This window comes from Plutella xylostella, chromosome Z (genome assembly GCF_932276165.1).
Source record: "Plutella xylostella chromosome Z, ilPluXylo3.1, whole genome shotgun sequence".
Classification (NCBI taxonomy): domain Eukaryota; kingdom Metazoa; phylum Arthropoda; class Insecta; order Lepidoptera; family Plutellidae; genus Plutella; species Plutella xylostella.
In genome coordinates this window covers 14,996,913-15,010,887 of record NC_064012.1, presented here as the reverse complement: position 1 = coordinate 15,010,887, position 13,975 = coordinate 14,996,913, and the positions used below count along the sequence as shown (strand labels likewise).

The following is a 13,975-nucleotide window of genomic DNA, read 5'->3' as shown; positions in this document are numbered from 1 at the left end:
GCTGTCTATAAGTAGATCAATTTAAATACCTAGTCCCTGAATTACTGAAGCCGCCGTCTTCAATATGCAGGAAATAACTTCAGACGAGTTATTAATACTTATATTGAGTCAGCAGACTATTTCCGTTTTTTATCGACTGCTTTCATACCTCTAGAGAGTCTAGAGCAGTAAGTGCAAGAGGTCACGACACGACTCACACTCGCGAGCAATAAAAAACTTCCACTCACTTCTCGCACACGCAAAAACGCGTAAAACGTACCGTAATGCGTTAGCAGTGTGAGATTGGAACTGCCTTAACATCTTCCAACAGTCTCATCATCATCATCATCAAGAAACATAAGTGCTTACCTCTCTCTCTCTCATCAGTAAAGCACCTAAAACTGACTTACCTCCTTGCTACTCTCTCTCATCAGTAAAGCATCTAAAACTCACTTACCTCCTTGCTACTCTCTCTCATCACTAAAGCAGCTAAAACTGACTTACCTCCTTGCTACTCTCTCTCATCACTAAAGCAGCTAAAACGGACTTACCTCCTTGCTACTCTCTCTCATCAGTAAACCACCTAAAAACTGACTTACCTCCTTGCTAAGCTTGGAGATCAAGGCGCGGAGTTCAGCGCTGTTGGCCCTCAGGGTTTGACCCTCGTACTTGAGCCGGCCCACGTCGGCCTCAAGCTTGTCCACGCGCGCCTCCTGGGTCCGGGCCAACTGCGTCAGGTCAGCTGCGTCCGTCTTCATTTGCTTGATCTGGGGACAAGGATATTGGGTTTAAACTACGGGGGTAAATGGGTTTGTAAGTTTGGTTAGTCTGCGGTTGTGTGTGTGAAACAGGTGAATAGGGGATCGGTTTTATATCAATGTATATTTTTTTTCGATGTATCAGTCGATTTGATCGGAAGAGGACTCACATTCAGCTTTCATTTAGTTTATTTACATAGTCCAAAATTATGCCGTATAAGCTTTGGTAGGCTCTGAAAATTTATCAAAAGAGCAAAAAATAAATTGTAGCAATGTAGGTAAAAATAACTTACTAAAAATAACGTATAGTGCCACAAACTTATCTGTTCCGGTGAGAGCGAACTAAATTGGTCCATATAATCTATGTCATGTCAATATGAAATTCATTAGTAAGTAATGAGGTATGGACCAATTTAGTTCGCTCTCACCGGAACAGATAAGTTTGTGGCACTATACATTCCCTGCCAGAAAATGGCATTAACAACAGCAATCATAAAGGCGATGTTCGCATGAACCCATCCGTCCGCGCGTCAATTTGTCTATACGAAAAGCTGAGTTTATAAAACAAAAATATGACGTCGCTAATGGCCTAAACTTGTTTTCGTTCCGTTTTTATTAAGGTTTCATATAAACAAAGTCAAGTAGCGAAAATAAAATCTCCCGAAATACGTGTTTCAAAAAATACTCTTCTCTTTCCGTCGCCTTTAGATAAATAAATAATGCGTGAGCTTAGATTATTTGATAAAGGAAAGCGAATATCATGAAGAGGTTAGGGATGTCTGGATGGTGTCAAAATACAAAAAGAAGGTGTATTTATATTCAAGATTCATATTAGATTTAAGTCCTGATGCTTATTATTTATTCATGAACATAATAATTCCGCTGGTACGATGACTGAAGGTCGCCGGTAGTGGTTGGATTAGGAAGGATGAGTTGTTTGGCGCTCCTTGAGAGCGCTCTATGTTCAACAGTAGACAATTACAGGTTTTCTTCGCGATTTTTCTCTACACCTTGTTTATTTCTACATCGATTAGCTCCGAGAGGAAGACGGAGGATTTTAATCACTTTTTTGAGCTTCTCCTGTGTGTGCTCCGCCTTCTATTATTTTACTTTTATACCCTAATTAAGCTGTAATTTGTTAATTTTGTTTATTTTAATAATAAAGAGTACTGCGACTTACCTCATTCCTCATGACATGCATCTGCTTCAGCAGCACGGAGTTGGAGACGGACTCGGCCAGCTCGGTCAGGTCGGACCGGAGCTCGTGGAGGGCGCTGCGGCACCACTGCAGCGTGGCCTGCTCGTTGTGGTGGCTGGTCTCGGCCGAAGAGAACTGGGGGTGCCTGTAAGAGAGGAGGGGTTTTAAACGGGCCGAGGATCAAAAAATGGGTGAAAATTGGAAGTGTTTTAGCAGGTTGTGGCTTGTCGAGACTTTAGTTCATACACTTGGGGCAATCGTATGGACGTTTGTGCGTATAATGTTCTTGGTAGAGTCCCTTCCTCATTCATCATCACGACCCATCACGTCGCCACTGCTGGGGCATGGGTCTCCTTCCAATGAAGGAAGGGTTAGGCCTAGTCCACCACGCTGGCCTAGTGCGGGTTGGTGGACAAATTAAAAAGTAAATAGTCTGTTAAACTTATAAACCGATTTACTTTTTCAGTTAGGTCAGGTTAAATAAATACAGCTGTAATCTATTTATTTAGTTGTAGTCGTGTGTGAAGGGCTTTGCAAGTTAAACTATTTGAATTCTATCCAAGCGTTACCAAAGTGAACCCAACCTAACCTTAAATAAAATTAGCCACATCAAAGGTTTTCGCCCAACGCGCCCTAGATGTTATTCCAAGCGGAATAAGGGTCATAGTCGCAAAAATAACAAGACTCACGGACAATGGGGTATTTAATTGAGAAATACTGTCCAGAAACTTTAATTATAAGTACCAGTGCAGTCTGTTTTGCATCAAGTTAATGTGGAGAGAAATGAGACTTTCCTGAAAATATACTTACCTACGAGCTTTTATATTTCAATTCAATTAAACAGCTTTAAAGATTCGTATATCCATAAGATACAATTATCAGAGTATTTGAAAAAAATACCACCAAGTAGGTAGGTACTATCGAACAAAAAAGTGAGGACCCCCTTAAGGATCATTTTCCTTTGCAGGCATCAGCCATCAATGACTCGCTCTTGACCAATGGGGTACAAGTTGACCAAAAGTTACTGTCTCTATTGCCACCAGATGTGTAAACACAAAACAACATTGCATTGTCTTAAAGGTGCGAAAGTCCGAAAGCAATAAATAATACAAAGGGAGAAATTTAAAATAATGGGGTTGGTTAAAAAGGCAGGCAAAGGCAAATTTGGGATTGCAAAGGATTTGTTTTAAAAGTGGCAACTCACTTTTTTGTTCGATAGTACCTATTAATTTAAAAAATGCGCTAAAAATATGATTGTACTGAAGACAATTAATTATTTAATTTTTTTTCAATGAGGGTAAAGGGCTCGGTCGGACGGGGACCGGGCGGGCAGCCAGCGTGGTTCCTCTCTACTTGTTCCGTTTCCGCTGCTATCGGGGCCCAATCAAAAGGGTCAGATGCGTAACATGAATATTATAAAAAAAGATGTTGGTCGGTCGAATTATAAATTGATGTAGACATAAGAAGTAGGTATTTGGGTAATGTAATAACGAGATTCTTTAATTTAAAAATTACTTTAAATGAAATACAGTAGTAATAATATATTAAGTATTAACTTCTCAATTCACCTATCTTTCATTTGTGTCTCGTACCGTTTTACTAAGCATTAAATAGGTATGAATACTATGAATTCTGTACTGTACCTATTATATTTCCCTCCTATACTTGTGTTATCGTAACATTATACAAAATATCGGAGGGCATGTCTCTCTCTACCTACTTTGATATTCAATACTAGTTGTTTGACAAATCTTACATTTACGTGAGAAACAAAAATATGATTCCGCATCCGATACCGTTTTTCACAGGAAATACATTTTTCATATCATATTTTAGAATCACAAAGGACTTATACAGGGTGAAAATTTATTAGTGAACTTTCCGTTGGCAGATGAATGTACAATGACATACTAAGTAAATTACATCATGGTATCTACCAACAGTGAAAAATAAAACAGCTGTCAATTTATTCAAATTATTTCGTGATTCCGGAGTTCTCTTCGGATTGAAAATATATGAAAAAATAATTTCCGGTAAACTATAACGGATAAAATCACCTGCCAAAGCGACCATCACTGATTAAACCTCACCCTGTATACAATAGCAACTCAAAAAATAAGGCTTTAACGACGTGGAGTACGGTCCCGTCTCCAGAGGGGTTAACACGAAGTTCCGATTGAGTGAGCCGGGAGCACTTTCACTCCCTCGTAAAAATAATAATTCACTATAGCAGCCATACTTTACGCAGTGAGGAGAATTGCTAAAGATACATTTCGCTACAAGTAAGCAAGTAACAGAGCCAGTTAAAAGCCGAACGTCCTGTGCCGGCTAAAACTAAGTTAGTTCGCATAGTTGAGCCAGTTTTTCATACAAAGTGCATAGTTTGCGGCGGACGCACGCACTAACTTAGTTTAGCCGACAGTGGACTCTTGCTTAGATTCTCATGTCACAAACACAGTTGTACCAAAATTATGCAGCCGTAAAACTGAATTCTATACAAAAAGGTCTCGAAATCAAACGTTTTTTTTTAAAAAGCGTGCTCACGCCATTTTATACCAAATAAATTAATTCATACTATCCAGTTCTCAACATCTAACAAAGAACAAAGATTTATAAAAAAGCGTATTGTATTAAAAGCGCTGTCTTCCGAACATCAACTACTGAATGCATTAGTTCCAAACAAACATTTTTTCAACAGGCCCTTGACAACGTCGCGTATGTTAGTGGTCTAAATGGAGAATGACAGTTTGAGATTGTTTGCGTCATTTAAGGAGCAGAATAGACCAACAGAGCCACTTTTAGGCTGTCCTCTGTCCTGTTAGTTGAGTTAGTGGTTTTCAGATCATGATAGCTCAGAAGTTGAGTTTAGTTCACAGTTGAGAACATCAAGGAGAGCTTAACTATGGAATGTAGCGGTGTCATTGGACAAATTGTAGCAGAACTTAAGTTAGTTGGCATAATGGCATCCAGTGGCGTGCTTTGGGAGAGGCCTACGACCAGGAGTAACTGCTATAGGTTGAAAAGTAACTTAAGTTCATACGAGAAACAGGGTCTTCATTCATTTTGGACAGTAAATCGTTGAATTAATTCAAATTCAAACAGCCACTCAATTAAATATGTCGAATTAATGCACGAAACATGTAAACGTGTTCAATATAAATTCATTAAGGTATGTATGTGGTAATGTACAGAGAAATTAGCCTAACCTATATACTGACCTAAATAGCGCGCCCTGTTGTCTAAAATTATTGAAACTAAAATTAAATTCCTATTTAACGGAGGTATGCGATAAAATATGCGTAGTAATTGCAAAAATTAGGGTGCAATTTTATCAGTGACCTTACGGTACCAAGAAGAAATTACTCTTAGTAATAAGGCCGCCATTTGTACCGTCTATGTTGTACATTTCCTTGTGTGATTTCTGTTTGTGTGTGCAATAAAGAATTATCTATCTATCTATCTACTTTTAGGATAATATCCATATTTCATCATCATTCAAATGCGTACGGTCTCATGTTTTCTAAGTCTCTGTTTCGTATACTACTTACTCGTAATATATTTAAAGTCAAGTCATTCACCGTATAAATGCATAATTTATTACTGATCCTATTTTTTACATCTACTTTTTGTATCTTTATATGTCCCATCAAAGTCCCGCTTATGTAACTACCGCTTTTTAAATATTATATATCTTTATTCGCACTCTTCATATCATACTGCTGCACAAGTAGGTTTCGGCTTAGTATACCCTTTTTGCAACACCCTGTATAATTGTCCTTCCCACTGCGGTTGTTAACGAATGTCCAAATAAAACCATCGAAACATGGAATAGCAATTCCCAATGTTACAGATTTTATGGAAGCTGTGTTGAAAAGCCAAAAAACTATTTTTAGTTGTCGCTGGAAGTCAATTTAGTGCCAGTTTCAATTAAGTACTCCATCTCAGGATGACTGACAGTTAATTTCATACTATTTTGATAGATATGTACATGTACACTGCAAGGTTGTTTTTATGTGTAAAAATTTTGTACCAAACTACTCTATCAACAGATAGAGTTATTCAAACTGGCAGGTTATCTATTTTTGAGACCGTTACTTGATTCCGAAATTCCGAATAAATAAATTCCGCTGACACGCCAATAAATCAGCAACTCTCTTTTAAATAAATATTCCGACATATATTTTTGCAGGTAAATTGCCACATTGCATTTCGGAAAGTATACCACAATAGGCTTAGCCCCTTCAATCGAATTCGGTCTGATAAAATACACTAACGAGAAATGTAAAAGTTCCAATGACACAGCACAAATTACTCATAAAAGGAAAAGACTAGCTTAATGACGCCGTTTGCAATATTAAAGTGCATTTAACAGCGCATCAGAATATAACCAATTAAGTAAAAATATTAAAAAAAAATAACTGGACCTTTTTAATATATATACAAAAAAGGCATTGACACAATTAAAAACATCGTAAACTATCCAAATCTCAACTCAATAATTCGGACAGTAACGCTTTTTTTAATGCTTGGTATAAAATTCTACCGAATCATTCTCCGTGCCCACGGTCTGGGCGGCTTTATGTAAATAAAGACGTAAATTGCAATCAATTGTTCCTCGGAGTACTCTGCAGTGTTCGGAAAATAAAACATTTTATTCCTTTGTCTTTTTTTTTATTTATATACATGTGTAATATTGGTATGGTTTGGTGAGCCCAGGTCATCATAATAAAAGTGCAGTATTTTACTCAACCAAGTTCAAATTATAATTAAATCAAAGACGACCGAATGGCGTAGTGGTTAGTGACCCTGACTACTGAGCCGATGGTCCCGGGTTCGATTCCCGGCTGGGGCAGATATTTGTTTAAACACAGATATTTGTTCTCAGGTCTTGGATGTGCCCGTAAAATGGCAATAGGCCCCTATTACATTGGGACTAACATACACTCTGGCGAAAAGTGGGTGCAGCAATGCACCTCTGCCTACCCCGCAAGGGAGTACATAAGTACAAGGCGTGAGTGCGTGTTTTTTTTTTTTTTTTTTTTCAAATTATAGTTCAATGATTCGATTATCGCAAGAAACTTTATCGTTAACGTTAAGAATACGAAGTGTGCGTTGGAAGACCACGGCGGCCGCGGTATGTGCATGAATTACCGAGGCGGCCAATCAGAAAAGGCAGGTGCGAAGGCTGCATAGGACTAAACCAAACCTTTTTTGTGGCAGCAGATGTGCGCCGCGTGCGTTTCGGCATTAGAAAAAATACACGCTCCAAATTCAAAAACATCTAACGCCATATTGCTGGCCGCTTTTATGTTCTATGAAAGCCCTCGTTCAAAGCCCCTACTAAGAAAGTTTTTTTTTAAGGCACGAGTTCGCTTTTTTTTCTGTTTAAGTAGGTAGCAGTTGAAACGTAATAATATGGCCTTTACTACTTTTTTATATATTTTAATGGTATTTTGGTCAATATTTTAAAATATATTATTTCTCTACAACCTATTACAAGGGCTTCTTTTACTGGAATAATAAAATATTAAATGTTTGTGAGTTATAGAGCTATAAAACTTATCCATAGAAAATCAATTTGTCTAATGTCCACAATCAATGTTTTTCGTTTGCTTTTTTTTTTTTTTTTGTAGTCATTGTAACATGCAATCGGTCTTGAGTGACCATAAGCAGTTGTTTGGAGTGTTTTTATGGCGTTTTAGGCACTCCCTCCCATCGTTGGGTTGCCTTCTTATTCAATTGGTCCTAGACCGTCCCAAATGTGCTTTCTTTTCAACCTTCTTATTGGAATACAACTGGTGAGGTCAGTAGCCAGCTTGTTGGGGTGATCAGCAATCCTATCTCTGTAGGCTCTGGACAGGTTTTCCACTTCCGCTTTAACCGTAAGTACTCATGGACCTCATCAATTTTGGTGAACCATGGTGCGTGGGCTATGGTTTTTAGAACGCTGTTTTGGAACCGCTGCATTATTGCGATGTTGGAGGTTTTTGCTGATCCCCACAGTTGTATTCCATAGGTCCAGACAGGTTTTAATACAGCCTTGTAGATCAGCAGTTTATTGTTTACGGATAGCTTTGACTGTCTCCCAAGTAACCATGACAGTCTGATGAGGCATCACGACCGTCTGATGAGGCATATTCGTTTGCTTTTGACTGAACAAGTTTACTAATTTTGTTAGATAGTTCTAAACAGCGTCACCCCGCCACCAGGTGGCGCCGACCGGATGTGGCGCACACGACAGTTCCGGTGCGCGCGCGCAAATAAATAAATAAATAGTCTAATTATTGCCAGATGTTCCATCTCCCACCCCACGTGCGCTTACTAAACTCCTCCTTAGAACAATACGTATACAGGATGTTGTGAGGAGAGTGATCCGGAAGACACTAGAAGAGTTGCTTCATCGCTTATTGAATTATTTATCGGATTATTGCAGCATGTATTGTGGAGAAAACATTTTAAGTAAGCAGGTAACATCGTCTTCATCTAAAAAAATGTTATTGCATACTTTCGTAACTTTTAGAATACTTATAACATTTCTTTTAAATTAAAAATGTGGTTTGTCACGAACGATAACTGTAATTTTAGGGTCCTGACGTAAATGTTGGTGACCGATATCGAAATCAAATAATTTAAAGTAGTGCCTAAATCAATATTTGCCTAAGCATTTCTTTAAACTATTACCGACTGCCCAATTCCTATAAAATGAGATTGGCTGTTGCCAAAATATTTGTACTGGTTACCTGATAACCACTTAGATACACGATAATTATCGAACTTTTATAGATAAGAGCAAATCAAATACTAGATAACGAGTTAAAAATACATTGGGCTGGAATGGACCGGAAACAAATTAAGTTTTTAGTATCGAATAAAAATAATATTCTTCAGCTTATGAAATTCGATGACATTTCTTGCAAAAATACCTACCTACTACACCAGTATTTTTGGTGAAGTTAGGCTGTTTTAGTATATACAGTGAGTATATGAGTATCGAAAGTTTATTTAAGCGGATTTTTTATTACAGAGTGACTTGTTGAAGACCCACGACCTATTGTGAGAGGCCTATTTCCAACAGTTAACGTGGCTTGCTGGCGATATCAAGAGCAAACATTCGCAAAGTTTGAAGAAATAAACACTAAAAGAGTAAAGTTACAATGTATGTAAAAAACAGATATGATACCTATGCGACCAATCGAAGCGGTCCCACTAGTAAGGTGCTGAACACAGTACAAGTAAAGCAAGCAGGTGTTCCGAAGGAGTGTTTATTCTGAGCCTCGGAACCAGTTGGACGATTTTATTACGATTCTTATTTTGAACAACCTTCTTGGGCAAGTAACATTGCGCCATCTCTTGATCTATGGTGTAGGTTCTGTGTTTTTTTTTCTTTTTTAATGAAAGAGTTGGCGCGCTATATTTAACCAAGCGCAAAACGTTAAATAAAGAAAAACAATCAGTAGGTAATGAAATTATAAACATAAATATAACCTGATTTGATTAAAATAAACCCTATCGTTACCTCATGGCTATAACGATATTACTTATAACAAGTACCATAATTCTTCAATAATATTTCATAGCCTCAAGTTACAACCATTATTCTACATGGAGCGTTATTCAAAAATTGAATTTTCACGAAAGTGCCGTGAAATGTGCATGCCTCAATTTTATAAGTGGACGTTGTAAGTTACAGACGATGCCCAGCTCAGCTGGAAAACTGAGTATGCTATGACAAATGGAAACGTGTGAATTTTGACGAAACTATTTAAATATGTATATTATTACCGATACCGTGAGATGGTATGTGTTAGTGCCGCGTCGCTTAGAGGCTTTACTAATTTGTTTGCAGAAGAAGAAGAAGAAGATTTATTATAAGAACACCGATCGTAAAAATAATACTAAAAGATGTGACGAGAATGTTTTCTTGTGTTACACGACAAAAAAAAATCAAGTTTTTTAGCTATGTAAAAAAATATTACCTATCTATAAGTCTAATATTCACCTTTTATACAAAGTTTTAATTGATATTTTCTTACAAGGTTAACTGGAATATTATATTTTTTAATAACTTGTGTATCTACGTAGCGGCAATGTCAAGGTTAGCATTAAACGGAGTGTCCTCGGGAAAACCTGTGGAAGCAATTAAGTAGTAACGTTTAACCACTCAACTACTGCCTCTTGTTGGTGATAGCGTCATTAGAAACATTATTTATTCATTTTAATTGTCTCTAACTACCGTATTGTTATTTGTTTTTGTAACGAGCTCGGTCGGTGCTGTTGAAATCAATAAAAATACTATTTAAGTACTCATAATATTTTTATTGATTCGCGTCCACAAGTTCAAGTTCCTTTTGATTATATTTTACACCGTCGTCGTTAAATACTTGATCTTGCGCAGTAATTATGTTAGATGCAGTCAGGATCATAATTTTACTTTATTTTGGTAGGCGAAAGCCGCTGCTTTAACAGACACAAAAAGCCAGTTTTTTGTTAAATGTTCTTCAATCCAAAGTGTAAACGGTATACATATTTGTATCTTCGTCAGTACAAGACAGGCGTCACGTTGATCAAACCCTTTTTCAGCCATCATATTTCACTTAACCACCTTAATTAGGCCGGAGTTTTATTCAACGCAACTTGAGTCTGAAATCCGCGATACAACCTTCTTTGTTAGCGACCTGAATTCTCTCGTGTATTTTTGTTTAAAACAAGACGGAAGCGTGCGACCCGTATGTCAAGATATTCTTGTCTAACCTAATTAAATATAAATGTGTTCGTTCCCATCCGCCCCAGTGAAGAACTCTCGATATGCGAACTTTTATGTTAAGGCACGTCTCAGTGGGGTCACTCTATGTAACGAAAAACTAATATCAGAGCGCTGCTTTGCCAGCCACGACTCTAACTCGTTGTATTAAACGTGCCGATTGCACGACATCTCTCGTTTCTTCGTTATTCATCAGTATAGAATAACTCTGCAACGCGCGGGCCATGTCTTGGGAGCTACCCTGCCCCCCGCGCGCGCTGCGCCTGAGGGCGTCAAAGGGGGCCCGCTTCAGCCCCAGGGCTCCCCATAATTGACGACGACGTTTCGACTCTTGAGCCTCCCGTCCTCAAATTAAAGCATCTTTGAAGATGCGCGACGACGCGCCTCAATACGGGAAACACTTTTTCATTTCATATTTTTTATGTGTCATAATCAAATTAGGTTGCCTATTTTCAACGCCGTTGTTCCGTGTATATGTAGATTTTTTCGTCCGTGTCCTTATTATATGTAAGATGTAAGGCACCTAGCTATATAAAGGTGCTAAATTGCTCTACATTTCTTTGCTCCAAGCATTCCGTAATTTTGCCCAACTCTCATATCTACGAAAACTAACTTTTTTTACTACTACCTACATAAGAAAACCAACAAACTCACGCATTTCAAAACCCATCCGAATCCACGTAAGCCCTCAATCCACCCACAAGAGCAGAGTACCTATTGATACTACCCTTAGCACGGACACTCGGCAGTCCGCAACACAAAAGTTTGAATAAGTTGCCCCCTCCAGAAGGAGCGAAGATTCGAAGGCGGAATACAGGACCGCGTAATGAGACGCCACCTAATGAACCCCCCGGCCGCCGTGACTCAACGAGCCACCATGGACTCCGTGGGTCGTTATTATCCAACTGATATTATAAACACGAATGTTGGTAAATTAAATGTGTTTTCTCGTTCACGGCAAAAAAAAATCTCTCTCTGGTTGTTTAGGTCCTAAAATTAACCCTGAGGGCTTTTGAGAAGAAATAGTTTTATTAAATTTTTTATCTACATAGATTCAAGAATCAGCATTGCGATTCTATAAAGCTAATTGTCAAAACTCGATTCTGAATCTGGAGTGAGTTTTCAAATTGGCATTCTGTAATTTCCGTAGGCACATCGAATTTCGAGATTTTGACAAATAATGTAGGAGATGACATATAATGTGATAACTGTTCGAACGTGAAGTGAAAGTTCGAGGGAGAATGAAGATCGAAGTGAGATGTCTGATTTTACAGAATCGCAAGGCAGCTACCCTTATTGGTCATAATGTTCTCCCGAGTAGGTAGAGTCTTCTTTTACTTTGCGAGTCCGAATACTCGTAAATAGTCAGAATATTTCTCTAAAATCGATTTAAGATCGAGATCTGGTGGTAGTCGTTTCCTGTTCCTACTTGGCAAGGAGTTTGGCGTCGTCAGTTGATCATTGAATTGTGAGGAGGTCGTAAATTAATTGAGAATGTAGTTGCTGTTTTTCTTAGAAAGAGAGATTCTTTTATACTTTTCCTGGAGCTTTTGTGGAACTCCGAGAAATAATTATAAGCTCTCTACAAATTATTTTTTTCACACTTCTTTTCATAAAAAAGTTGCGGAAAGTTTATTCTCGTATTATATACTTATTAAATATCATCTTTGGCCCTTTCCTGTAAAATACATTGTGAAGTGAATACGCCTCCACCAAATAATTTTGTAAATGTATCTTTCAACTAAATTTGTTTCATTTAGGCAGGAATTCCTCAACCCACAATCCACTCAACTCCGCTTTTCCTCACTTGATTCAATAGGAAAAGTTAGTCCAGATAGAGAGTGCTTTATTTGTGAAATGCAAGCTTTTGAGACTTGTTGCGAACTGGCCAGCTAAAGCTAACCCAGCCCGTTTAAGCTTTCACAAAGTAAATTAATTTAAAATTTACTTAATTTTTCGCGAATAAGCTTTTTTGTTTAAGAAAACTAGTTTAAAAGCTCTGTTGAGCCTATTTAAGTTGGTATTAAATAATCTAGTTTCATCAATCGTAAAATAACTGAATTTTACGAATTTTATCTCATATTTATTTAAAATTTAAATACAATAAACTAAGTCATTATAAGCAGATACGTGACATGATGATAGATAACATAATAACTCATTATGATTATATGAAATTATGTAAGTATATATATGCAATTATGTAAGCACATATATGCATTATATATATAAAAGGGGCGCACTCCCTTCCCTGTGCGCTTCACCAACCCGCTGCGACCTGGACCTAGGTAAATGAACTTAACTCATTATACACAAGGAAAAACGTGAAGAAATAGAGGTTTTAATTAAATTATAAAGCATGCAGATATTTTTGTACTTTGCACAGCGGACAGCGGGCATCCCGAGGTCCTTTCCAGCTCTAAATTAACTTTATTTTATTTCATAACGACGACGAGCGCGGTGGGGAAAGAAAGCAGAAAAACTCTGTTTCCAGGGACCACCAAATTAATTAAATCTTCCTCAATTAAGAATTGCTTAGTTGTAAAATAAGTTTATGGGACTTTCTGAGTGGAATATTTTAATTAGTGACTGTACTGAATAGTTAATAAACGTCAAATGGCAAATTATATATACTTTAGCATTAGGTACTATAAAACTGAAACTTTCGAACAATTTATGTGCGTATTGCAAAATTTCAGCAAAGTATATATAAAAATTATTTTCAATTTAAATTACAATAGTATGCGAGCTTCAGGTACAAACAAGTAAACAATCGCGCAGATGGAGACACACGAGAAAACCTCCGCAACGCTGTGGAACGCAAGCAATAAAACTATCCGTAAGGGTACGCAAAATATTATAAACATAGGTACATAACCGAAAGTATATTTCTAAACAAACCTTCAAAACATAACGAACAGCTCCAAGCAACGAAAACATCAGCGGAACCACCTTAAAAACAACACAGGAGACTTAAAAAGCCGGGCGAAAACAACAACAAACTTACTTTAGCTCCTCTAGTTCTCTCCGGAGCCTGGCTATGTCCTCGTTGTGGGAAGCCTTCAGCTCGTCCAGCTGCACTGCCAGGGTCTTCATGTCATTGTCAATTATGTCAGAGTCCGTGATCAAACTTTTAGCCGAAGCCGCGGCGGCGAGAACCGAGAATAGGATGAACCATTGCGTAGCACACATCGCGGACATTTCGCTGGGCAAGTTTTGGCTGGAGAGATGTCGAGTTCGCCGCGCGGCCACTGAGCGAATGTGGCGGGATCCTGCCCG

At 38.0% G+C, this 13,975-nt stretch overlaps 1 protein-coding gene across 1 annotated transcript in view; it reads right to left on the bottom strand.

The window, feature by feature from the left end:
- The window catches only part of LOC105384209 (protein scabrous), a 27,127-nt gene extending 13,152 nt beyond the window's left edge, over positions 1 to 13,975 (bottom strand). The window contains exons 1-3 of the mRNA XM_038122180.2: positions 13,704 to 13,975; positions 1,918 to 2,080; positions 579 to 746 (exon numbers count right to left, since the gene is read on the bottom strand). Of these exons, the coding sequence (XP_037978108.2) occupies positions 579 to 746; positions 1,918 to 2,080; positions 13,704 to 13,897 (525 nt within the window). The 5' untranslated portion in view covers positions 13,898 to 13,975. The remainder of the gene's footprint in view (positions 1 to 578; positions 747 to 1,917; positions 2,081 to 13,703) is intronic.